The sequence below is a fragment of the Numida meleagris genome, chromosome 2 (assembly GCF_002078875.1).
Source record: "Numida meleagris isolate 19003 breed g44 Domestic line chromosome 2, NumMel1.0, whole genome shotgun sequence".
NCBI classification, from domain to species: Eukaryota; Metazoa; Chordata; class Aves; order Galliformes; family Numididae; genus Numida; species Numida meleagris.
In genome coordinates, this window is record NC_034410.1 from 121,257,869 (window position 1) to 121,283,927 (window position 26,059).

At 36.6% G+C, this 26,059-nt stretch overlaps 1 protein-coding gene across 3 annotated transcripts; it reads left to right on the forward strand.

Annotated features, from left to right (window-relative positions):
• Nucleotides 5,075-25,141, forward strand: LRRCC1 (leucine rich repeat and coiled-coil centrosomal protein 1). Of its 3 annotated transcripts, none has more exons than XR_002435390.1 (19): nt 5,075-5,462; nt 5,588-5,793; nt 6,144-6,209; nt 7,484-7,651; nt 8,414-8,580; nt 8,690-8,893; nt 9,675-9,877; nt 10,939-11,122; nt 11,418-11,566; nt 12,536-12,740; nt 15,695-15,834; nt 17,180-17,381; nt 18,408-18,593; nt 19,843-20,017; nt 20,710-20,873; nt 21,449-21,645; nt 21,835-21,972; nt 24,067-24,161; nt 24,828-24,954. XR_002435390.1 is itself a non-coding variant. In XM_021387859.1 (19 exons), the coding sequence occupies exons 1-19, from the start codon at nt 5,404-5,406 to the stop codon at nt 24,948-24,950; spliced, it is 3,072 nt and encodes a 1,023-aa protein (XP_021243534.1). In that variant the 5' UTR covers nt 5,080-5,403; the 3' UTR covers nt 24,951-25,141. The 3 variants fall into 3 exon arrangements, 2 of the variants coding, with proteins under 2 accessions (XP_021243535.1, XP_021243534.1); XM_021387859.1 differs by lacking the exon at nt 24,067-24,161 and adding an exon at nt 23,879-24,014 and having other exon boundaries at nt 5,080-5,462; nt 24,828-25,141; XM_021387860.1 differs by lacking the exons at nt 18,408-18,593; nt 24,067-24,161 and adding an exon at nt 23,879-24,014 and having other exon boundaries at nt 5,077-5,462; nt 24,828-25,141.

Sequence of the window (26,059 nt, forward strand, 5' to 3'; positions counted from 1 at the left end):
AAGTCCAAGGTAGCAGTTTTGCTGTCCCCTCTCCTGGTTCCACCAAGAATTGAGAACTCTACCATTTCATGGTCGCTCTGTCCAAAGCAGCCCCCTACTTCCACATCTCCCACCAGACCTTCCCTGTTTGTGAACAGCAGGTCTAGCAGGGCACCTCTCCTTGTAGGTTCTCTCACCAGCTGCAGAAGGAAGTTATCTTCCATACACTCTAGAAATCTCCTAGACTGCTTCTTCTGCACCGCGTTGTATTCCCAGCATATATTGGGGAAGCTGAAGTCCCCCATGAGGACAAGGGCAGGCAATCGCGCAACTTATGCCAGTTGTTCATAGAACGCCTCATCTGTCTCTTCATCCTGGTTAGGCGGTCTATAACAGACCCCCACCAGGATGCCTGCCTTGTCATAGTCATCATTACCTGCAGATCTCCATAGAAACTTACTGCATGTATTAAAAAATGGTCAGACTCATTACACCAGAACAGCACACAGTGCACTTGACCTAAGAATCATAGAAACTACCCTGAAATAGGCATGGGAACTAAAACTAAGAGGGCACACACAGACAAGTCAGAGAAGGAATAAATATATGACTCACTGTGACCATCAGCTTCCACTGCAACTGTGCATATTCTGCATTTCCTCAAATCAGGTTAGGCATCTAGAAAAAGAGACTATGGATTCAGGTTCCACACCTAGAGAAAAAAAAGAGAAAAACAAGACAAAACTGAGAAGTAACTCAGATGTCCAAATATAAGCCCTGAGACTTATTTTAGATGTTTTTGTGTCTCAAGATATCTTCACAGATTTGAAGAATATGCCAAAAGGTCTACAGGATATTAATTCCCTTCTGAAGTGCCAGCTAGAGGTTAGGTTGGGCATCTAAAACGGCATTAGCTGCCTGCTGTAGGCAACCAAATGCCACTTTGGTGAGCAACACTGAAAAGCTCGTTAAAGGGCATGTCCATCATTAGAGAGCAACTATGCAGCAAAGTCAGTGACAGAATCCACAGCTCAGAACTGCATTTAACCAAAAGACCATTCTTCCATCTTCTGCAAATCACTGTACCATTCATTATATTTTCACCTTTGAATAAGTCAAGTCTTACAGACTTCAAAAATTCTAGTTATAAATTTTTGCACGCAGTTAAAGTTACATTTATTCAATTTATAAATTGCAATAAGTATTTAAGTTCACAAATTCAATATTATGAATAATTCATAACAATTCAAAGTATTTATTCATCCATATTCAGGAGCTGGAAATTAAGTGTGAAAAATGGTTCTAGATGGCTAAAATATGTAATTTTTTGATACCTAGCAATCCTCAAATTCTTTTTTTGGGGGTGTTCTGCTACATAGAGCCAGAATGAGATTACTATTTTAAAAACAAATACATATTACATTTAATCAAAACATAAAGTACAGATGCAACTGACTTTGTTACATTCTTCATGCTAAAGTATGTTAATTTCTACTATAATAGAGTAGAAATAGTAGTATAATAGAGGCATTTCCAAAATCTCCCAGAAACAGATTAATTAGGATTTGTTACTTCTTACAAAGCTGCCTGATTTCAGGAAACCCTACTGAGATTATTACTTTCTTGTGCGTGCTTTCTGCCTAGCTCAGATAAACGTTTCTAGAATTGAGTGGAATGCATTTGAGATTTATGCAAAGCACACTTTTCATTTTGGTGTGTTGTTGCCAGAGTAGAAGAAGGTAAGTAACAGCAGAGATAATGAGAATATTCCTACAAATCCAGCAAAAGCTGAAGCTCTGGAAATAGTATATTCTCATGAGCATTATCAGGGGAGAACCCAGTGAAACACAGCTGGCTGTGCAACAATAGGTAGTTTCCAGCCAATCTGCTTTTTTTTTTTTCCTTTTTTTCCCCATGTATAAGGCCAGAGTCTTGCAAAGCACATCATTAATATTCATTTTCAAGGTTTTCTGCAACATGTCCAACTTCTCCGTCTGCCTAAGAGGATAAACTGACACAATCTATATGATTATTTCAAGGTCTCATATGTCAGTGTCTTCTGCCTCACACCCAACTATGTGTACCTGATCAGAATCACTCTGATGACACTATCCACAGACTCAAACACTGAATAGAAGACAAAGATAAATTATTAAAATAACCTAAGCTTGAGATTTCCCTGACACTTGGAGTAGGCTAAAAGATTATATCATCATCAAAATAAAATGCCTTAGGACTACAATTTTTATACTCAGCGAGGAATTCTTGCGAATGCCAACTAGAGAGTTCTCTTAGATGGGAAAATTAAGCCAAGAGAATGCTATATAACAATTAACATTGATCCTGAAACTTCAGCTGTTCATTTCTAGTTCTCCAAGCACTGAGGATTTTCCTTTCCTTCCAAATTATTTTAGTCTTCAATTTTAAGGTTTTCATTGCCATGGACGTCAGCACTTGTCAAGACTGATCTCTTTTAATCACTAGTTTCTTTAGATTTAAGAAAAAACAATACAGAAGAGTAATGGAAGAATACTTTTGCTGCCTAGAATGGATACGCATTATCTCCTAATTGTAATTAACTGAATTTCAATGTACTTGGATAAGGAGTCTTTAATCATCTTGCAAGAATGTTATGTGTGTACTCACTAGGTCTTTCCTATGATTCACTCACTGATTAGATGAACCAGAAAGAAGCCCATCTATCTAAACAACATCAGTTTTAAAATATTTATTTAGTTCCTTTTCAATTAACTTCTCAGCATTTCTAGCATTGTATTGACTTAGTTCTGCATCTTCCTAAATCCTTTAAGAGGAGAAGACAGAGCAAAAATTAGAAGTTAGTTTGTCTTGCAGACTTTCAGTAAATGTTTGTCTATAGTTTCTCTGAAGAAGCTGCTGACATTCAGCAAGAATAAAGATGCAGGAGAACAAAGTAAAATCTGAAGAGAGTCTCAAGGAAAAAAAAAGCAAGTATATTTAATCTTCTTTGGCATATGTCCGCAAGTGATATGTTGTATTTAATATAAGTGACAAACTTTATTTAAATCCTTCCTTTTTTTTTCCTCTTCTTTAGCTCACCTGTTGTGGGGAACACGTCGTTTTAAAGTAGTTTTCTTTGTCTTGCCATCTGGAAGGTGCTAAACGGCTATTCAAGGATTCTATCTAAGTCACGTTAGAAAAAAGCCAGCTTACCACCTGCTGCACAAGACCCCATGATATACTCACAATCTATTTTCTTTACAAAATGAGATTGCACCTTCAGACGCATAAAAATATACTACCTTAGCGAGACTTTTTTTCCTTCTTTTCTATCAAAATTTTTGTACTTCTGTCTTCTACTAAAAGACATACAAATCTGTTTGCTTTGTTGACATAAATATAATTCCACTTTTGCTACCAATTAAGAAAGAAACCCCAAATAACAATTAGCTAAACACAGCAAAGGCCACTGTTTTATGGAATTACACTGTGTTTGTAACGTCATCCAACACGAATATTCATGCTAGACATACAGTTTATTTATCTGAAGTATTTCTTTAGTTTTATCAAAATACCAATACAAAGGTGTTTGCATGAGATGCTCTAAACATTCTGTATTGGGCTCTAAAGTGTGAAAAAATGTATAGCGGATCTTTTTGCAGCAATAGATATTAGGACTGCTGGCTGGTGAGTATAGCCAAGAATAGCACTAAAGTGTTTAAGTGTAACCATTCAAAAATCAAGCATTTGGACTTTGTTGGGCTTCTCCTATAGTGAGCAGTGAGAGAGAAGAGACCCATCCCAGGAACAGCTTCATGAACTGCCCACTGGAGGTGATTCCTCTTCTATTTTTAGAAGAGTCTGTCCCCCTGTATGCGGACAAGTTTGCATTTTCTGCAGCAAATGCTCTGTGCTGCACTGTAAATTTACATAGTGATACTCATAGTGCTCTCAAGAATAAAAGCACCCATGAAGAATTGTCAGTGAAGTAATGTAAAGGAGTACAACAACACTGACATCACACACCATGCACAATTCCAGCCATGGCCTCTGCCCAGGCCTGTCTGAGTGAGTAGTGAGCTTTAAGCCATGACTAGGGTGAACTCTTACTACTGCACCAGTCCTAAAATAAAGCACTGAAACACTTCCGTGAAGAGAACTCATTGAGCTTCAACTTATAAACACAGTTCAGGATACAGCTAGACAAATACATAATGTGATGGGTGAACAATTGGCTGACAGATTAGGCTCAAAAGGTTATAGTAAAAATGGGGTTACAACAGGCTGGTGGCTGGTCCCTGGCAGCATTCTGTAGGCTCCATTTTAGGGGCAGTTCTCTTTAGTGTATTTATAAATGACCTGATTGTAGATATGGAATGCATACTAAGTAAATTTGAAAATTATACTAAATTGTGAGGTGCTGCCTGTTGCCTGCTGCAATCCCCTGGGTGTAGAGAGGTCTTTCACAAAGATCTTGACAAAATATAGGGCTGTAAAATTAATAAACACACAGACTTGGGGAGGAGAGGCTGGAGAGCATTGCAGAAAGGGATTTGGGGGCTCTGGTTGACAGCAAGTTGAATGTGAGTCAGTGGTGTGCCCTGGCAGACCAAAGGGCCAGCCGTACCCTGGGGTGCACCAGCCCATTACTGCCAGTGGGTGAGGGGAGGGGTTGTCCCACTCTGCTGCCTCACCTCCAGCACTGGGTGCAGGTTTGGGTGCCACGAAATAGCCATGAAGCTATTAGCGAGTGAGCAAAGGAGGACATCAAAGATGGGAAAGCGTCTGAGGGCAAGGTGTTTGAGGAGCAGCTGAGGTCCCTGGGCGTGCTCAACCCAGAGCAGAGGAGCTGAGGGGAGGCAGCTGCAGCTCCTCACAGGGAGCGGTGGAGCAGCGCTGAGCTCTGCTCTCTGTGACAGCGACAGGGCCCGAGGGAACGGCATGGAGCTGTGTCAGGGGAGGGGCGGGTGGGGGTAAGGAACAGGTTCTGCACCAGAGGGCGGTGGGCACGGAACAGGCTGCCCAGGGCAGTGAGCACGGCCCCGAGCTGCCGCAGTTCAAGAAGCGTTTGGACAACACTCTCAGATATAGGATTTCTCGTTTAGGCAGTCCTGCGTGGAGCCAGGAGTTGGACTCAATGATCCCGGAGGGTCCCTTCCGAGTCGGGAAATTCTGTGCTTCTGTTATTCTACAGCGCTCCCCGCGGGGCGCTCCCGGGCAGAAGCAATGCCCGACCCGGTCGCCGCCCCGCAGTGAAGAGGGCACCTGCCTCCGCAGCAGCCGCAGCACGGCCGCCCCGCAGTGCCATCCGGTGCCTACCCCGCCCCTGGGAGCACGAGGCGCTGGGAAGGCGGTGGGTGGTGCTTGCTGCTTTACGGCAGGGCTGTCGCAACGCGCGGAGCGTCGCCGTTGGGAGCGGAGGGAATTTTGAAGCGAAGCGGCGGGATGGCGGGGCAGGGTGGCGAGCCCGGGGCGCTCAGCCTCGTGGATAAGGGCGTGAGAAGGTGAGCAGCGCTCCCCGGGGGCAGGAGAGGCGTGAGGGGACGGGGAGCAAGGGACAAGGGCTGGGCTGAGCTGGGCTGGGGCCGCCGTGTCCCCGCCTGCTGATGGCGGTGCCTCTCCCCCTTAGCTTGCTGGAGGTCTCGTTGAGCTCGGACCTGCACACGCTCGATATGCACTGCAACCGCATCGCCAGAATCGAGGGGCTCGGCCACCTCCGGAACCTGCAGCATTTGGATTTGTCGTCTAACCAGATCCGCCGGATGGAGGGGCTGAGTGCCCTGGAGAGCCTGCGCAGCCTGAACTTGTCCTGCAACCTGATAACGGCAGTGGAGGGTCTGCAGTGCTTACTTCTGCCCGGTTCTCAACGAATGAGGCTTTATGTGTTAAAACTTCCTTTGGGAAGTATGCCTGTACCGAGGCCGTGCTGAGTCAAAACAAACTGCTGACCATACTGTGTACATTTTAAAACGTGCACATAAGCTCTTTAAACTTTGTCACAGCAAGGTGCTGTAATTTGGAAGAAAAAAACTGTGTTTATGGCTTTTTTTTCTTAATATTGTAATCGTAGTTGATTATAATCTGTAGCTGTGGTTTTAAACGGCATGCATAATGTGTAGGTCTTGATTTGACAAAGCAGAGCATTCTGCAAACCTTACTGTCTCTTTTTCCCTCACTTTGTTTAGGACTGGAAAAGCTCTTTAATTTAACTACACTGAATTTGTCATGTAATCATATACACGATCTCTCTGGTAAGTGACTTTGGCATGTGTAGAGCAATAAAAAGCATTTGCCTCGCTTCAATTAAGAAAACAAATCAAATGTGTTTTCAGAGGTTTCTGTCAGTTTGGCCAATTGACTGAGTAATGCTGTTAAAGGTGGCAGTTGCTGCTGCTCTCAGCTGTTAATTTTCTTCCATCATGGGTTGTTCTGAACTGGAATTCTTTCTTCTGTGTTTGGCAATGCTGAGCTTCATCTCTGTGAACTTGACCATGTAACCAATGATCTAGAGCTGCTAGAATTTAGCTGTATGGGAATGGGGGTGAATGTTCAGCAACACTAGGCACTGCAGGCAAACAGTGAGTTCACATGACTGTAGCTGTCTAGAGGTCCTGATCTGGGTTGATGAGAACCATCTGGAGCAATGAACTTTTTTTTTTTTTTTTTATGAAAAGGACTAGGCTTCATTTTTTCTCATATGTCCATTCTGTAATAATCTGACTGAAGTTAATCTGGAAGCTCAGTAATTGCAGCTACTAATGTGATGAACAAATGTCATTCTGATTACTTCATGTTCTTTGCTTGAATCTTAAGTATTGTGAACAAAGTGGATGAAGAAAGGGGAGCTTTTTCCTTTCATAGACAATGGGAATTCTACTTTGCTATGCAAGAGAAATAAAATCCCCTGGTCAGCTGTAGAGCTATGCTAGTACTATATGCACAAAGTTTAGGCAAGTCTTATCATAATTTCTGTACTGAACTGCCTGCTCTGTTTACACAGGAGTACAGTAAACGCTTGAACTTTAGCAATAAAGTGAAAAATGCAATGTTTTTGGAAGATGTTTCCAAAAGATTAACATCTTTCCTTTTGATAGCACAAAAATACAACTATGGTTGCAATGTGGAAATTCTCTTCTAAACCTTTTGTTGAAATGGTCAGTCATTGTTTCTAACTAAGCTTTCAAGTTACAGAATGGACAGAGTTTGTTGTAGAAGATTGAAAAGAACGTCTGTAACAATTTTGTTAATGAACTGACTTATAAAAAGGAACTTTAAGCAAAATGTTTTTTAAGTCCTTCTTACTGTTAGGAACTTATCTTTAAAGTTAACTTCAATAACTACCTTAAGTGTTGTATGCAGTAGTTTACAATAGTTAATATACTTAGCTGGGAACATGGCACAAAAGTTGTTATATCGTTTCCAATTATGATGTATTGTTGGCTGAATATTTTTCAACAATATGCCATTTGATCTAAACAGAATCACTGCAGAAATCATTGTTTTGTATTTTCTCTTAATTTTTCAGGATTCCAGTGTCTTCATGGAACCCGTCATAAGATTAGCTGTATTGACCTTCGAAGCAACTGCATAAACAATATTAATCATCTACTTCAATGCACAAAGGGGCTGCAAAGCTTGACCAATTTGACACTGGAAAAATATGGAAAGACCAATCCAGTTTGTCATGCAGCAGGTATGTATCTCATGTCAGACAGATAATTTGTGCTTTGTTGATCAGTAATTTCCCTTCAACTGTTGGCCGGGTTCCGAAGCTTGCAAGTTCCTTCATAAACTGGCTAGCCTTTAGAAATATGAATTCTAACAAAATGAATCTGTTTTCCATAGTGAAATCTTTCTTTTACTTTCTCTGAGTATATTCTCAAAGCTGTAAATCTTGTTTGCATTTGTAAGGTTCAACTTTTGCATCTTATTGTAGGTTAAGGCGGGAGATGGACAAAGAGCGAATTGCAGCAAGAGGAAGATCAGTAATAAGCATTATTAGCTTCTCCTCCTTTTCCCACAGTATCAGTAAGCAATGACAGACAGACTGTGAGATACTACATGTAAGATGCTAATTACATTAGCATTTTCATTCACTGAAAAAGGACAAAATTATCCAAGTCCTTTTAGTACTTACCTTTCATTATATTTGTCTTGTACTTCCACCAGCTATTTTGTTGCATTAGGTCTATATTAAAAAGTTGTCTTTGCAACTGCCATATGCTAGTGATGGTGGAGAGATCCCAGTGTAGACCAGAACTATGCAGGCAGCATCCTAGTTCATTTATCTTGTTATGCTTTCTGTTGAAAGCCTTTACAGGTAGGGAATGGCAGGACACTTGTAGATAACTCACTATTTTTACAGAGAATAATTTAAGATGACAGAGTGCATACAATACCCAATACCTTTTTTTTTTTTTTTTTAGATTAACTTTAATTTGGTCTTTTCCTTAAGGTTATAGAGAAACTGTTCTTCAGGCCTTGCCCCAGCTGGCAGTTCTAGATGGAAGAAATATTCATGGTGAACCAGAGTCGGCAGAAGGAAACTGTTTGAATTTGCAGCGTTTAGAAGACATTTTGAACTGTTTAGTTTCATCTGGGTCCCCTTCATCCAAAGATCAGGTGCCATAGTTTGTGTGTGCTGATTTTAAACTTAAGAGATTCTTGTTTGGTTTTTTTTATATTGCATGTAACTCATTAATGTTACAGAGTTTACTTTTCATTTTGATAGCACACCTTACCATTGGTGACACCGCATATCGACCAGGCGTTAGCTTATTTTCGGCAGCGTACACAAATACCAGTACAAAGTTCTGTCAGTTCCTCTACAGAACATGCTTCATCTTCAGAACCAGAGAAGTCCATACTTGATAAAATACAGAGTGAGATGAGGATTCAAAAATTAGAAGATCAAATTTCACAAATACTGCAGAAGGTGATTTTTTTTTTCTATGATTGCACAAAAAGTTCTGTTTGTAAAACAAGTTCCTTTTGATACTGGAAAAGTACACTATGAATGGTATGCAGTTTATACTGGTACGTATGTTCTGACTTCATACTAATGTGTATTTAGTAATTCTGAAAAACTAAGAAAGATTAAAAAAATACTTTAAAACTGGCGATTGCACTTTGATTCATGAAGGTTTCATGTTGACTGGAAACTGTGGCATATATGGCTAGACGGACTATCATATATTAGATAGAAAATTGTTTTCTGATTGATTGTTTTTTACTCTGAAGCCATCAATATGTGTAATTGAACCTGAGCAAAATATGAAATGCAGCAGAGTTGGTGAAAGTTAATTTTGCTAAGAAGTAGGTTAGGTTGCTCTGATACGTTTGTCAGGTATGTTTTTCTGTGTTTTAATAACCATTTATTGTGTACTTTGGAAACATGCAGGTTTTTTTAAGTGCTGTATGTTTTACATTTTGCACCAATCTTCCCTCTATGCCTAATGAATTTTTTTGTAAACTTCAGGTATTTCAGAAAGTTACAGTTATATATTCTCAAGCATGCATTTCTGTTTTGTTTATGTTTTTATAATACTGAATTATTTTAGCAAGGAAGGAAAGGGGTAGCTTGGAAGCTGCTGTTTACTTCTCTATGAAAAATATATTTTAAGTCTTAACTTCCTGAAAATAGTACCTTGATAAGTGTTAGAAATATGCTAATTAGAACTATAAAATATACAGACAGAACTTCAATCTCTTCTTAGGTATCTGAATCCTCAAGAAGGGAAGCCCCTTCAAATGCTCTTAAAGCTAAAAGAGATACAGATCCAACTTCTGAGAGTGAACACGAGACTGAGAAGGAGAGCAGCAAAAAGGTGGTGAAAAGAAGCAAGATTCCTACTTACCATAGAACTACTTTATCTACTAGACATCACTTGAATCATCCTAAGACCAAGACAACTGACAGGTTATGTCCATATTTGCCATATAAATAAAATTTAATTAAGCTGAATGTTGTTGGAGTAAACCTAGTTCATGTTGAAGCATTTTATGAACGTGATAGGTTGAGTGAACTTGAGTTAATGCTCTAAAAATTACAAGCTACTGTGGCTTTATAACAAAACTATTGATTAACAAAGCAGCTGTCAAATTTCTGATGTTTATTCTTGGGATTGAGACAGAGTGGGAGAAAATGACATACTTGTTAGCTGACCCTGCTGATAATGCTTAATTTATAAGCCCTCTTTTTCCTTACATAAACTCCTGCATCTTCATTTTTTTGTGTTAGTCTTTTATGTGCCTTGCATTTTGAAACGATACCTTTATAAAATACAGAAAACCTTATCTATATATTATTTAATTTCTTGAAGCTTATTCATCAATTGCTCAATCATTTACCTGTATGAACATCTACTGTATTTAGGTGAAAAGGAAATTGAACTGAAGATTCCAAAAAAAAAAAAATACTTCTGAATTGTAGCAGCACACTTATTCATTTTTCTTTTAAATTATCTAGACAGAATTTTTCATTATAAAAATGCATCACTGCATGAGTCAAATTTTTAAAAAATCTAAAAAAATGTCAAAACAGTTGTCAAAATTATAGCTGTTGTTTGTGCTGACACCGAGGATGCTGTAACAACTTGTTTGAATATATAGTAAATATCAGATGTGTGGGACAAATGGTGATATAAATTAAACTATTAGTCAACTACTGCAGCTCTACAGCTACTCTGCTTCTCTAAAATTGTTTCATATCTGTCTGATCAAAAGATGTTTTTCTAATAGCATCTACTAGTACTGCATGTTTTTACAGCTGAAGATTTGAATTTAGCTGTTTACTTCTAGACCTGCTTGCAGATTATTTTCTAGGTGGCTTTGAATTCTGTACAATTCATCTTATATACTTTTACAGAACAAGACTTTATAGTTCTTTATCTGAATCCTTGATACTTCTTATGGTGGCATTTGAAAAGATGTTTAAACTCTGCATGCTCTTAAACACATCTTGTTTTTCTGCCATTGAAGGGAAGAGAAGAGTTTCTCAAAGCGTTCACCTTCCCATCAGAAGAACTCTCATCTCAATTCATCATCAGATACTCCAGATTTGGAAGTAGTGGGAAGAAGAGCTGAAGTATTAATTGGAAGACAAAGCTATATGGGAAAAGTGGATGAAATGAATTCAAATGCGACAGAAGAATCCACATACCGAGTATGTTCTGCAACATTTTGAATATGTCTTCCCCTGAAGTCAAGTGTGTGTCTCTTGGTGAAGCTGTCAAATTTGAGATGTCAAAAATAATGGCATGGAGATAGGATAAAAAATAGTTTAGTACAGTGTCAACTGAAAGAGAATGTTGTGTTTTACTTGTATGGGGGGTTTTGGCCTGATCACTGTGAATTCGAGTAAGACCAAGCAGTCTTTTTCTGCAGTTAATATCATTCATGATTTTTGACTACATTTTAATATTTCCACATAAGTTGATGCTTCCTACATTCTTGCTTAGGCGCTGATTCAGGAACTTGATCAGGAGAAAGAAAGAAGGTGGAAAGCAGAACAAGCAGAGAAGAAGTTAGTAGAGCATGTCAAAGAGTTACAGAAACATGCAAAAGAAGAAAAGAATATTCAGAGTATGGCTGTGTACACTACAGAAAGGTCGGCAAATGGATGCTGTAGTATCTTTTTTTTCTTATTATTTCAATTTATAGGCTGAGGAAATGAGAATAGTTTTAAAGAGTATGCTTGGAAAATGACGCATCAGAAAGTACTGCTTGAACTTCTCTCAATATTACTTAGTGAATTTCCTTTCTGTAGTTCTGCTGTAAATCCAGTACAGTGCAATACTTAATGGATTGTTGCTACCTGCTTGAAAAGACATAAGGAAACAAGAATATATGTCAGTGCTTAGTACCCTATTTTTCATATCTCAGAATAGTATCAGTGTGCCCCTTAACTCTGGTTCTAGCCCTTTACTTTCCAAGCAATCACTATTTTGATTGTTCTTTCTCTTTCAGCTGAGACACTGGTAACTGTATCTTGTCTCATGTCGTGCTTCCAGTTCCTAAGCTTTTTTTTCCACTAGTCCACATAGCTGGCATTTTTCCTGTGTGAGCAAAGATGTTTCTGGCAGGCCTGAATTGGGCAGTAGGGAATATGTTCTACAGGTCAGACATAGCATATCTTTGCATAGACTGCCATCCTAATCCTTGCACGTTCTAGACAGCTTCTTTCTGTTTTTCTTAAGTTCTCCCTTTTAATGTAGTTGTTGACAAATGACGTGTTGTTCAGAGATGTGTTCTGTTTGTCTTTCTTAGTTGCATATTGATACTATAGGTACAATTTACATATAAAGCAAAATTATGTTTGTCAAGTAGTTTCTTACCCATGAGGCTGTCTTCAGCTTTTCTTCTTTTAAAATGAAGTTGAACATAGTAATGCTATGCATAACTTTAGTAATATTTTACATATTATTAAACAATTTTGCATGACAACATTGCACATAATACAATTCATCAAAGAAGCACAAGATGCAGTGCTACAACCCTTAGTAAATAAATGTATTTTTCTCAATGTAATTAACATTACTAAGTTCAAAACCACTCGTTACATTGCATTTCTTCTCAGGTTAAAGGAAATGATATTGAAAGAGAGAGATGTTAAAACAAGATTACAAGCAGATGTCCAACAGCTGAAAGATGAAACTGAAAGACTTACTAATGAGTTAAATCAAGCAAAAAATAAAGAAGCAGAACATCAGAAGGCTATGCAAGCTTTAGAAGAAGCACTATCCAAGATGGAAACACAGAGATTGCAGCAACGAGCAATAGAGGTAAATATTTTTCATGACTGAATAATATGATAGCAACAGGATAGCCAGTATAGTCTTAAGTATGATTAAAGACTTGACTTTAGAGACTAGTAATTTTGCTTAACTTTTTAATCAAAATGGATGTTTTCTTCACAACCAGAACAAAAAGGTAATTGCTGAGAACTTATTTTAAAGCTCCTCTGTTGTTGTTGTTTTCTTGGGGTTTTTCTTTTGATTTTGATTATACAGCTGGAGGTAATGATGATGAAGTGTCAGAGCACTTTATTTTGCATATGAATATATAAGGTGCTGGAACAAATGCTGCCATTATTTCTGACTGAATAGCTCATTGGTAAAATTTCAGTGGTCAAAGGCAGCTCTCTCCAATATTTATATTACTGTTGCTTGGTTATATTCACATTTCAGCCTGTATTTCTGAATTCATCCTCTTACAGGACCTGTGTCTTAATAAATCCATCTTCAAAAGTCTCTGAACTGCTAGCACAGTACTCTAAGTACTGTCAGATACCCTAAAGGAAAACAGAGAACTGGGGAGTGTGCTGACAACCAAACTGCCAGTGTTGTTCCAGTTAGAAGTTAACCACCCTCCATTCTGGGTTCCCTTATAGAGTCAAATTCCCTAAAAACAAGTGCCTAGTACTTGTTTACAGCTATTTACCTCCAGCTGCATCTTTAGAAGAGTGCAATTGTGCTATGGTTCCCATGTCCTATCATTCAGCTGTCAACACTCAAGGTTCAGATGTAACCGAAGTACCGCTAGAAGCCTTTTTCAGGAACCTGAGTGGCTCTTCCATTTTTCTCATTACTTTTAAATAGCCTGGAGTTCTTGTGAGTCTAGAAGTGGCCTTCAGTTTATTTGTTTTGCTGTTGTTTTTTTGTCACTTTAGAAGGTACTGCATTTAGTGATTTGGTATAGAGAATATTGTTTTCTTTTTCTTTGAAAAAAGAAAAAACTTACTGGGATATAAAGTTTTTATTTTTCCTGTATTAGACTTTGGAAGTATCCTCCCTCTTGATAATAGTGTCACCATTTTTATCTGCAGAAGCTTTTACTAGGGGAAGGTCTTTTTTCCTGTCTTTAAGGTCCTGTAGACAAATATTAGTAATTGTGTTTCAAAGAATAGTCATGGTTATCTAGAAACAAAATTATCATTTTTAATGCTTAATTTGCCTTTGATTTATTTTATCAACTCTGAAGATTAATGAATTATTGAATACTTGATTGACCTTTCTTGTAGTACGGATTGGTAGTTAGCTTCCTATTAGGAGACCTTTACTGCCATCGGTGGTAAATGGTCATATGTCTATGCAGTCACAGTGTAAAGATTTCAGTAAAGATGACTAGATTATTTAAAGGCTTTGAGTGTCTGCGCATCTAAATTTGTACCTTTTTATTCTGGCATTCCTTAAATTTGCAAGTGTTTTAACTTGAATATATATATTTTTTATTCATTTTAGAGGGGGAATTGTGTCATTTTGTCCACAAAACAGCAGGGATACAGTGAAATGTATCTATATCTTCTCATGAAGAGGCTTAGTTTATAGAACATGGGGACTTAGCTTCATACACAAGTCTCACAGTAGTGTTTATAACACTGAAGTTAGGATACAAATTTTAAATACTTCCATCATTACCAAACTGAAGCTTGTAACAGGCAGTAGTGCTTACTTAGTATTCTTAAGAGATATGGCAGGAGATAGAATACCCTATTCGGATGGATTTAAAAAAAAACATTATTATTTCCAGTGTTTACTACATAGCTTTCCTTAATTATCTTTTCATCCTTCAATATCAAGTGAAGGAATTCATAATATAGTTTTGTTTTGATTTGCCTTCTTTGTTTTGTCAAGGTTGAATTTTCTGTTCATTTCTGATGAGAGCTGGAAATCAAAATAGCTCGTCTTTATTGCATTCTAGTTCTACAGTTGGATAACTAACACATAAACTAATCTTCAGTAGTCCATTCACATCTTTGATACTCTGGAAAGCAAAGAGATCGGAATTTTGTTAGTGTAGAATTTGGAGACATATGCTAAGTCCATTGCTTTGCTTAGAAGGACAGATGACAAGATAGTTAAGTCATTAACACTCATCACTTGAGCACACAGGGATTGAGATGATTTCTGCAAGTAATTATGAGAAGCAAGAGTGTCACCATTAATATCACCTTCTGCTGTTTCTGTTGCATGTTCTAACCTGCAGCCTTCCGAAGTATCCTGATTCTGAATTACCATTTAATGAGTAAATCTTTTTTATAACTATTTTCATTTTTTTTTTGGCTTGCCATGTCAGAAAAGACACTTTTGTATGTAAAAGGACTCAGATTATGAAATGGAAATCTTCATGAATGCTTCATGGAAAAAGTGGAGTATGCCATCTGCTGTTCATTATGAGTCTTCTTTTCTGTAAAGTCACTGGGCAGAAACTGTTCAGCAACTTTAAACTGCAAGAGGCATATTTTTGTACTTGGAGTGTGTAAAAATAATAGAGATAGCAAATAACATCATGTAAAATGTTTTGCTTGAAACCAGTACAAGTGTTAGAATATGAGAGCTTATAACTGAGGAAATCATTCTACAAATATTCTTGTCCTATTTATTATGCAGGACAATTTCTACTTTTTTATAAATTAAGTAGATGTACTTTGTTCTAGGTGAAAGCTAGTTGCTTTTTTGTTTTGTGGTAAGTTAATGCTTATATTTAAACATTTAGTGTTAAGTTTCTGCAGCTATAACAGTATACCAAGTGTAAAAAATCCTTTTTGTGGGCTAGGTTGCATTATAAAATTCCATGAAACTTTATGAAAAATACTGCCAGTTGTGGAGCATGATTTAAACATAACGGCATGTATAAAACTGTTATTAAAGCACCTGTTTTGTATTTTGGTACAAGTTGTGAAGATAAATAACAGTTTTAAGAATCTTGTCCCTCTTGTTTTTATGATTGTGTACAGATGAAACAGGTGCAAGAAGCAGAGCTTAAAGCATCAGCAAATGAAAGAGAATTACAGCTACTTCGAGTATCTCTTCGACAGCAAAGGGAGAAGGTAAAACAACTGCATGAGCTTCTTATATTAAGAGAACGAGAACAAAGGTATGGGGTCTCTAATAACTTGCTGTGGAAACAAAATAGAGTACTTTATGTTTTGCATATGTTCTGCCAAGTGTGGGTGGCTGTTTTTATGGGAGAGGTGTTCTCTGTAAAATATGTAGATGTCTTCCTACACATTTTTGGTCTCATTTGAGAATGTCTTCGTAGCTTTTGGACTTCTGATTTGCAAGTCCTTGTAGGCAAATATTCTCATCTTTCTTTTGATACGTTCTTGTTTTATTATATGGATGAACTGACGTTATTTTATGGTCTTTAATAGGGAAATTATCAGGTAAAACTGAAATCGCATTTGAATTATCGTCAGAAGGCTGATGTGTCTGTGTGAGTGTATATATATATACACACACGTGTATGTAAATATATCAGTTATATAAAGTAATCCCCCAAAATGTTAGCTTGTGTAGCATCTTGCATTAGTTTATTAGTTTGGATGGGTGACTTGATGGGCTATTTTCCCCTTTTCTCTCAGAAATTTTTTTTTTTTTTTGAGAATACTTGAACACTGGTTCTGTATTATTGAGCTAATACAATCAAATAAATGTGCATGTAAAACAGCTAATTGTTTTTGGTATACTACTGTGTGAGGAAGCTTACTGATAAAATAAGCTGATAAGACTTGCTTAGCTTCAAGCTTAAATGTATTCAAATACCAAAATAACTACAGGTTAAGATAGGAAGAATTTGATAGCTGTGTTTTGAGAACTTTACATTATTCCCTTAAAAATCCCAAAAAGATGTAACATGAAAGATGGCAGACAGATTTTGTTCTTCAAAGCAAATGGACAGTATAGTCTTAAGTACATTCTGCTTTGTCTTTCTCCCATGGCTGTGCCACCATCCTGTATGGAGGCATATCCTGGAGCTCTTTAGGGCCTCATTGCAGTTGCTTTTCGGGTTTGGGGTCTAAGTGGGAAACAACAATTACTGGATAAGGAACTATTAAATTATTGGGAAGAAAAAGAGTATCTGGCTATACGGTGGCTTTCCTGCTTCCCATCTCTTCTAGCTCTTTGTGATTCTGCGTTACCAGGAAAGCAAACAAACATTAACAGCAAAAGAATAATAGAATATTTTCTATGAATGTTTGAATTGAAAAGTAAAGCTATACCTGTCTCTGGATGTTTTAATAGTAGTCAACACGCTTTTCCCCATCCCAGGGCCATAGTCATGGAAGACTGAAGTCTTTTAGTGGAACTAAGGAATGAATCCCCTTCATTATGTGATTTATTGTCCTTTTTAAGAAACATTAAGAAAATCAGCTGAAGTAGCATTGTGAGATACTGTAGTTCTTTTCTCTGTAGTTCTTGTATATGTTTGGTAACTCCAGGAAAGAACTTGAGACCCGAGTTGCTTTACATGGACCTGAGTTTCAAGCTGCTGTGTCAAAAGAAGTGGCTAAAGAGGAGCAGAGGCATGAACAGCGTGTTAAAGACTTTCAGGAGAAAATTAACGTGTTAAACCAGAAGTATACAGAGTTAGAAGATGAATTTCGTTTAGCATTAACTATTGAGGCAAAAAGGTTTAAAGAGGTAAGAGAACATTTAATCTCAAACTGGACAGAGTTGTAGTGTTTTTAAATGGGTTGTGTTCCTTTGATTCTTAAAGTGTTTGTTCCAAGGACCCATCTGAAAATGCTGGTAGTTACTACTACTTTCAAATATAAATGATTAAAACTTAGGTACCAAATGCTAAGTCAGCACGAAAAAAAAAAACCCTGCATTTTTGTTCAGAAGTAAAAGTTAACCAAAACAAATTAGAAAAAAACTTTTGTTAGTTGTAATAAAATGTATTCTTGTATAAAGTCATGATCTTTTGATAAGGTTATGACTTCATCTATGTTTGTGTATTTAATAATTATTTCAAACTGAGTTTTTAATATGACCCTTGAAAATTGAAATCTCATTTTTGAAATTCAGTATATGTTTGGTGAATTACTTAGATAACTGAATTCTATGGCTAGTGTTGACATTTTTAAATGGTAAATGAAACAAATGAAACTTAAAATGTTTGATCTTAAGCTGGGTGATAGCTGGGTGATTTTTATTTTAAATCAGTGTTTTTGTTGGTTTTTTTCCTTGTAAATCCTTTTTTCCAGATTTTTTTTTTTTTTTTTAACAAACATATAGTTGAGCACAGCTAGTTTTGTGACTTAAGGCCATCACCTCTCAGAGTGATAACACGGTAGCACATGGGAACAGATGGAATAGAGCTGTTTGCTACCCAGGAAAGTGGTGCAGTCAGTGTCCCTGGAGGCATTCAAGAAACATGTAGATGTGGCAATTAGGGACGTAGGCTTAGTGGGCAGGCTGGTGATTGATTGACAGTTGGACTAAATGATCTTAGAATTCTTTTCCAACCTTAATGTCTCTATGATTCTATTCTATGATTCTATGAAGCATCTCCCGTTAACTGGTAGAAATCAGCTTTAGGTATTTGTTATTTCACATAATGTGGCTAAGCTTAAATTCCCCTTTAATTTGAAAATGAGATGTCATTGTAGTGTATATACTTTTTTCAAAGAAGAACATTTTTCAAGAGTTCTTATGAAATTTTAGGTACAAGAGGATTTTGAAAATGTTGCTGCTGATCTAGCTGAACATCAGCAGGCCCTCTTTCAGTTTCAGCAAAAGGAAAAAGAGATGACAGTTCTGATCCAAGACCTGACAAGTATAGTGAAAGAACAGAAAGCAAAGATTGCAGAACTAGTAAAATCAAATCAGGAAACCACAACAAACCTGAAGGTACTTCTTTCAAAACATTTCAACTATATATCTGTTTAGGTTGGGGTTTTTTTTTTGTTTATTTTAATATTTTATCTAAAATGTAACCATTCCATACCAGGTAGGTTCACTGAAGGATGCGTGTTTCCTTTTGCATTAAAGCAGAGTAATCTACATCAGCTTTTATTCTTGTATCTCCTCCTTTTTTCTTACAAACTCTGTTCTGTCTATACTGCAAAATCCAGAGTCATTCATATCTGCAGAGAAAGTGCACTCTTTGCCTTGTGAGCTCTAGTGGCTTATATATGATCAGGTGGTTGCTCTAAACTTGGATTTAAAAGTATGCATTGATTTCCCTGACCTTTTGTAAAGTCAAAATAATGGATTATGGTTCTACAGCTGAAATACTCACTAGCCACTGCACATGAAGTAAAAACGAAACTGTAAATACTCAAGTGTTGTTATTAGCAGCATAATACTTTAGAGTTAAAATCAGCAATATTAGTCGTTATCTACTAACTGTCTAAATTTAACATTATATTCTGTGAAAATGATTGCTTTATCTTACGCTGCTGATCTATCCTGTAATAGTATGGTATAGTACTGTGTTACTTGCAAATAGTTCTTAAAAAATCTGAAGAACATAACTGTTCAACAGCTTTTAAATGTAATTTGGTCCGTGTATGTAGCCAGTACTTCCTTGTTGAAATTTCTGTTCAGTACAACCCCTGCGTAGCTGTTTCTAATCTTCTTGTTATACATTACTATTGTGGTATCCAAACAAAACAGGGTTCTGCCAGTGACTGATGTTGATTAAAAACTAAAATACCAAAATCGCTATGTTAAAGAACTTTAATGTGTAAAACAAGAAAATGTGTAATCAAAGATAAATCTTGATCATGGGAAGTGGAAGTTGAAAGCATCACAACTTTTCTTTTAACTTTGTTTATTGTTTCTGACTTACATGTGTACAACTCTAAATGAGTTTTTATAATGGCATTAATCAAAGTTGGCTATTTAGAAAACAGCTTTATAAATGGTTTTGGGGGATGTAAGTATTTCTATTTGAAGCAAACATCTGTGTCTCATTATTGGGAAGATAAGCAAATTTTTAAAGCAGGAGGAAGCTTCTATGCAAGCAGAATATTCCTCAATTTACTCATATGCAGCAAATGAAATTTTAACTTTCCTAGCTAGTTAGCATTGATTTGAGATTTTGAATGCTTGTTTTAAAGGATCTTTCTTTATTTTCCCATGTTCATTCACACAGAGTCGAACTGAAGAACTTGAAACCGTGATTGAGCAGGACAAAGAGAAGGCTGCTCAAGTGGAACTTCTGAAAAAGGAAAATGGAAAACTTATTTCTCAGCTGACCGCTCAAGAATCTGTAATTGATGGATTAAAAATGGAAAGAAAAATATGGGGGCAGGAGTTGGCACAACAGGGTAAAATGCACGTATTATATATATATATATATATATTGCAGTAAAACTGCTGATATTCGATATTATACTTCTAAAGTAAACTTCCCAGCAAACCTGTAATTATGACAGGATCTCTCAATGTCTTGTTGATCTTACCCAGTTATAAAGATGTTGTGGAAAAATACTATTTTTTAGTATGGGGGCCATTTATAGGAACTTTAACAGCAGTTGTGAGAGTTAGTTGTGAGTACAGTTATTCTATGTGCCCAAAATGTCAAAATGCCGTAATGCTATATGAAGCATTTGTAAATAAGGAACTATGAAAAGAAGTTTTTATAGTGTTACGTAATGCTGCATGTCTATCAGCTCAGTCCAGTGTGGAAATTTCAGTAGATATCTTTTATTAAAAATATATCAGGAGTACATTAAGTAAAAAAAGATTCACGTGACTCTTAGCACCATTTTGTAGTTTCTTCTGAGATTGGTTGAGTCTATAAGAAGTGCTGTTCATTTTTTTGGTTAGAGAAGTTTTCTTAGGATAAAATACTAGCCTTCAGTTCTGCCTTTCTTTTTAAGTGTTACTTGATGGGTTCTAGTGTTTATAGTGGGCTGAATAGTCGCGTTTGTTTAAGGTTGTTGTTTTCTCACCTCTGACATCCTGAAGTTATCTGTAAACTGATTACTGTAGATTATGAATGTCCTGTACCACCTAGGAGCTCACCTTTCTCAAGATCGGGGAAAACTGGAAGCAAAAATTGAGGTTTTAACAAACGAGATGGAAATTTTAAAAAAGCAGAAGGAGCAGGACGGTGATGCTATACGAATTAAAAACAAAATAGTGGACGATCAGACAGAAACGATTAGGAGATTAAAAGAAGTAAGTTGGACGTGTTGCAATTTGTTTTTATGATAAATTAAGACTTGTAATGAACGTTATTGTAACAGCTCTGGTAGAGACGTGGCTCTGCACTCCTGGTTTTACTAACTCAGAAAGTGCAGTCAAGCTGTCTGTGGCCATTGATTCCATTGAGAGCAGAAGAGAGCCTTGTTTCAACAGAGATGTTCATTGAATCTCTCATTGAACCATAGTTACGTAAAGACTTTTTGCCTTTGCCTCCCTTCGTTATTCTTGATAGTGATTTTGAGAGAGAAAAGCTAGAATAGTGTAATTCTTCACTTTTTTGTTTTTTCTGTTAACACGGGAAGTTTGTTTCAGGTTTATTTGACCACGTAAATACTTATTCTGCTTTTGTCAATCAGTATTTTAACAATCTAGCTGCTATGTCTTGTTCAGTTTATTCCATTCCATCTCATTCAGAGACTTAAGACTTATTAATCACATCAATCTGCTTTTATTCTGTTTAACGTAGACAAAACATTTATTTTTTTAAGAGTAACAATAAGGTTAAGATAAGGGATATTTTTGTATTCTGAAATATTTATCTTCTAAAGGGCTTACAAGAAAGAGATAAACAAATCAGAAAACTGCATGAAGAAAATAAGCTTTATCAAGTACAGTTGGATGAAAAAGCTGCTGAATTTGAAGAGCTTATACAAAAGCTAGAAAGGCAAAATGAAAGAAAAGAGCAATTAAAGCAACGGTTAGAAGAAAAAGAAGTAGAACTTGATGACGTCAAGAAAGCATACAGGTGATGCATACAATGGGCAATAATTCTTTGGGATCATAACTGTTTACAGCAGTTTCATGAAGTCTTCTTTTTTGTTCAGAGTGTACTTCCTTGCTATTAAAACTTTCAGAAATGTGGAAAATGGGAACATTAGAGCTTTTTCTGTCCTCCTAAGAAGTGGAATGATAAATATGTATATATTTTTTTCAGTGCACTGAAAAAGAAGTGGCAAGGTAAAGAACAACTATTAAGCCAGCTGGAGGTACAAGTTAAACAGATGAAGGAGAGCTTTGATATGAAAGAGAAGAAGCTGACTGAAGAGAGAAATAAAAGTCTTCAAGCTCAGAGGTAAAAACCTTAACATTAGTAGGTTATTTTGTGACTGTTCAGTTACTGCAGAGCTGCACAAATATACAAAAATGTTACAGTGACAGAATGCCTTTGGTGAGTACTTAGTGATCCCATTTCCAGGAAAGTGTGAGTGGAACTACAAGTGACTTGACTACACAAGCCCAGTATTTAGTTGCAGCATTTGCCCTTTAAACTTTTTAGCTATACTTCAGTTTTCTTTGAGCATAATTAGAGCCTGCCCCCAAGTACACTTGCTCCTCCGCAGTGCTTTTGGTTTACTTCTCTGAGGAAGTTCCACATCAGGCTTACGTGATAGGGACTTGTATGCAGTCATCATGTGTGCTGTCTGGAGTCATGTAGTGAAGATGCTCATACATATGAGGCAGTGTCATAGTCTGTAATTGGCATTTCTTTGATAGGGGAGAGGCAACAGCACTTTACTAATGTCTGCCAGAATTATGTAAATACCTTGTGCAAATGCCTAGAAAACTGAGGAGGGATCCGCAATACTTATCACAACCTAGGGTAAATGTTAACAATAATAATAAATATTTAAGTCTGTGGCTGAGTACTTACAAGTTCTCTCTCACTCTCCTCCCACACAAGTGATAAAAGGTTTTCAATTTCTTTTATTATTCCTCTTGTACTGTCAATATTTTTTAGCAACTACTAGTAGATATATAGAGAAACAAATATTCATACCCCTGAAAATGATCATAGACTTAGATGATGCTCAGTTATCTTATAGACTTATGGCACTTTAGAGACTTAGGGTAGACCACTGCCCGTGATGAGCTTAGATTGTTAGTAGGATTTTTGCTTTATTCCTTGGCCCTTTTCTCTTGTTTTTCTTCCTTACACCCAACTATTATTAAGAAAAGACTAGTTAGATAAATCTTCACCTTTACTATCAGTAATAACCACTTTGTTGTTAAAGGAATGAGCTAGCATGATTTCAATTTTTTTGCTTTGTATTTTTAAATGAAGCATATTAATCATGCTTAAATGAAGGAAGGTCATCTGATTAATATATCATAAAATCATAGAATGGCCTGGGTTGAAAAGGACCTCAAAGATCATCCAGTTTTGACCCCCCTGCTGTGTGTAGGGTTGCCAACCACTAGACCAGGCTGCCCAGAGCCACATCCAGCCTGGAATATATATACGAATATATGAATATATATATATATATATATGAATATATGAAAGAAAATGCATTGATAGTCAGTTTTGATTTAAAAAAACAAATCCACAGCATAAACACACCAACCACACCGCAAATGGTATAGGTTTTGGAATGGCTGGAAAATCAATAGTGAAACTGAAATTTTACCTGAAATGATTGTTTTGTTTCAGAACATTGATGTAAAACAATTCTGTAGTGGAATAAATTGCTTTGTTTTCTGTTAATGCATATTTTAGAATTATCCCCTTAAAAGCAGAATTTGCTCAGAATCAGATAAATGCTTCAGTTCTATGAAGTAGGCTCTCTTGTTTGTGTGAAACGTAGACCCGGAGGCAGTCTGTAGGATCACATAGTCTATTTGCCTTCTGAGAAAGCAAAAGTATGATAAGCTGATGTTAGAAAACATATGGAGCTGTGAGCCATGTTAATATTAGCAAGTCTGAATCCTTTTATATTTTTACAGTGATTAAGTATTTCAGCTAAGAGTGATTAAATGCTTCTGCTAAGAAGAATGCCAGAAGCCCTAAACATGGTGCATAAAACTAGAATGTGTGCTTGAGAGAAAACAAAGTATCTTCTGAAGCTAGATATTGAAATAACTGTCTGTGTATGTGCTTATGTTGTTAAAGCCTTATCAAAGGCAGAATTAGGCAAAGCAAAATATTTTGTATTTTTATTTCTTTGCAAGAATGTAATTTATTTTTCATTATTTTTTAGGATTGCTATGGAAAAGCTTCATGAAATGGATGATGCTTTTAGAAAACAACTTGAGTCAGTATTGGCAGCTCATGAGGCAGAAATAGTGCAGCTGGCAAATGAGAAGGAAAAACAAATTGAAGCAGCAAATGAAAAAGTAATTTTGATACCAAATTAATGTTTATTTTATTTGCATTTTTATTCTACAGCTACTACAACAGTGATGCTTAAAATCACCAATTGCCATCAGTCTGGCTAATCGCTTGATGGAAACAGCCCTAGTGTAATACTCCATCTTTGCACAGTAAGAAAATACCTACAGCTGTACTGTTGTGAGGATCTTGTAGTGAAGGAAAGTAAAGTTGCACGTGATGCAGCGTTTACTAGTTGACACCTTACCGTTATTCTTGCCTGTATAGATAAGGAATGTTTATTATACCAGACATATCGTTTCACTCACATATGTCTGTGTTAGCAGTTAATGTTCTTGCCATGTATTGCATTCTGTCTTGCTGTGGCAACTGGTGTTTTTTCAATGTAGCAGATTGTTTTTACATTAATAGCAATCTCCTACTAATGAATACTTCTTTTTTTTTCTTAATTAAAATTCTGTTACTGCAAATTCTGTTCACTGGCAAAATTGTAATACTTATTTAAATATCTGATGCCTTCTAACATGGACTTTTTTTTCTGATTTAGAAGCTGTTTGTCCTGTCATGTCTGTTTGTGGTGGTTTTGTCTAGCTCCTTGAGAAAGTTTTTTTTACTTTGGATTATCACTACAGTCAAAAAATCTTTTCCATAATACAAAGTTTAAAACATAAATTCTCTACTGACGTAAACATGGAACTCCTCTATCTCTTATCAGAGTTAAAAATTGGCAAGAGTATATGTTTGTTGGCTATATTAAGGAAAAGTTGGATCTGTATTTGTTTATTTGATTTGATTGTTTGATCTGCGTGTGCTTTCAGGTTTACTACGTTGAAGAAGAAATGCGTCAGCTTCTGCAAGAAACAGCAAACAACAAAAAAGCAATGGAAGATAAAATAAGACGGATTACGTATGTGTTGAGTGACATTCAGCAAGATCTGTGAAGCTTTGTCTTACATTTGAGAGTGGATTTTTTATTAACATATGCACTAATTTAAACAAATACACTACAGTGCACTTTTTTCCTTGTTTGATTTGAAGTGCTTCTGGAGAATACATTTTGTGTAGAATTTTGAAGGCTTGGGAATCAGACAAATACTTGTACAGTATTTTTATAATAAATACTCATTTCTAACCCTTGGTTATTTTTGACTGTTCTGTCAAAGTTGGATAAAAACAAATTTATTGATTGAAAGCATCACATGAATTGAGACACTGATGTTTTGAGTAAGAGAGAGGAATGTAAAAGCAAAGGACATTTTCTAAGTGTGAGAACACAAAAATGTGTGAAGACAAACTTAAAGGTTTTCTGTGTCAGGATACAAATTCTTGTAATGAGCAATCAAAGAATTTTACCTGAAAATGTTTGTAATCTGCACTTGCTGCAGCAAATTGCTTCTTACCAGGCTTTTAGAAAATAGGAGATAACGAATTAGCAGCTTTCTATGGAAGCTAATCATAAGCCTTACATTAGTATGATTGTTCTAACTTATATATGATGGAAATTTCATCTCCACTCTACTGATGCATTTATTTCATTTGTTTATTCTCTGAACCATAATCTGAAGTGCTTAATGCTGTAGTAGAAATTATAACTGTGTTCTTTGTTGGTGCACCAGATGGAGCTATTTCTTCCCATCTTGCAACGCATAACTGCTAAAGCAGACTCCTGTAGCACAAATGATAACAGACACAACTAACCTGACTTTAACATCACTTTGTTCTGCATCCCAAAATGAGTGCTCTAATATCGTATAGCTGTATAGGTAATTTTGTATGAGTGCTAGTGCTAATAGAAGGCCACAGGGCTTTGGTTAACTGTGCAAGGCTTGTTGGACTTGTTACCAACTCGTTATGAGAACTTGTGGGAACTACAGGCTAACATGAGCTGCTCTTGTTATGAGGTGCAGCTTTAGCATGGAATGGAAGCAAAGGCCTTGGAAATATGGACAGAAGCTGAAAGCAGAGGCTGCAGCACCACCGCTGTGGTAAGTGGTCTGAAAACGCACAACACTGAGAGCTGGGAAAACACTTTTTCCATGACAAAGTTAAG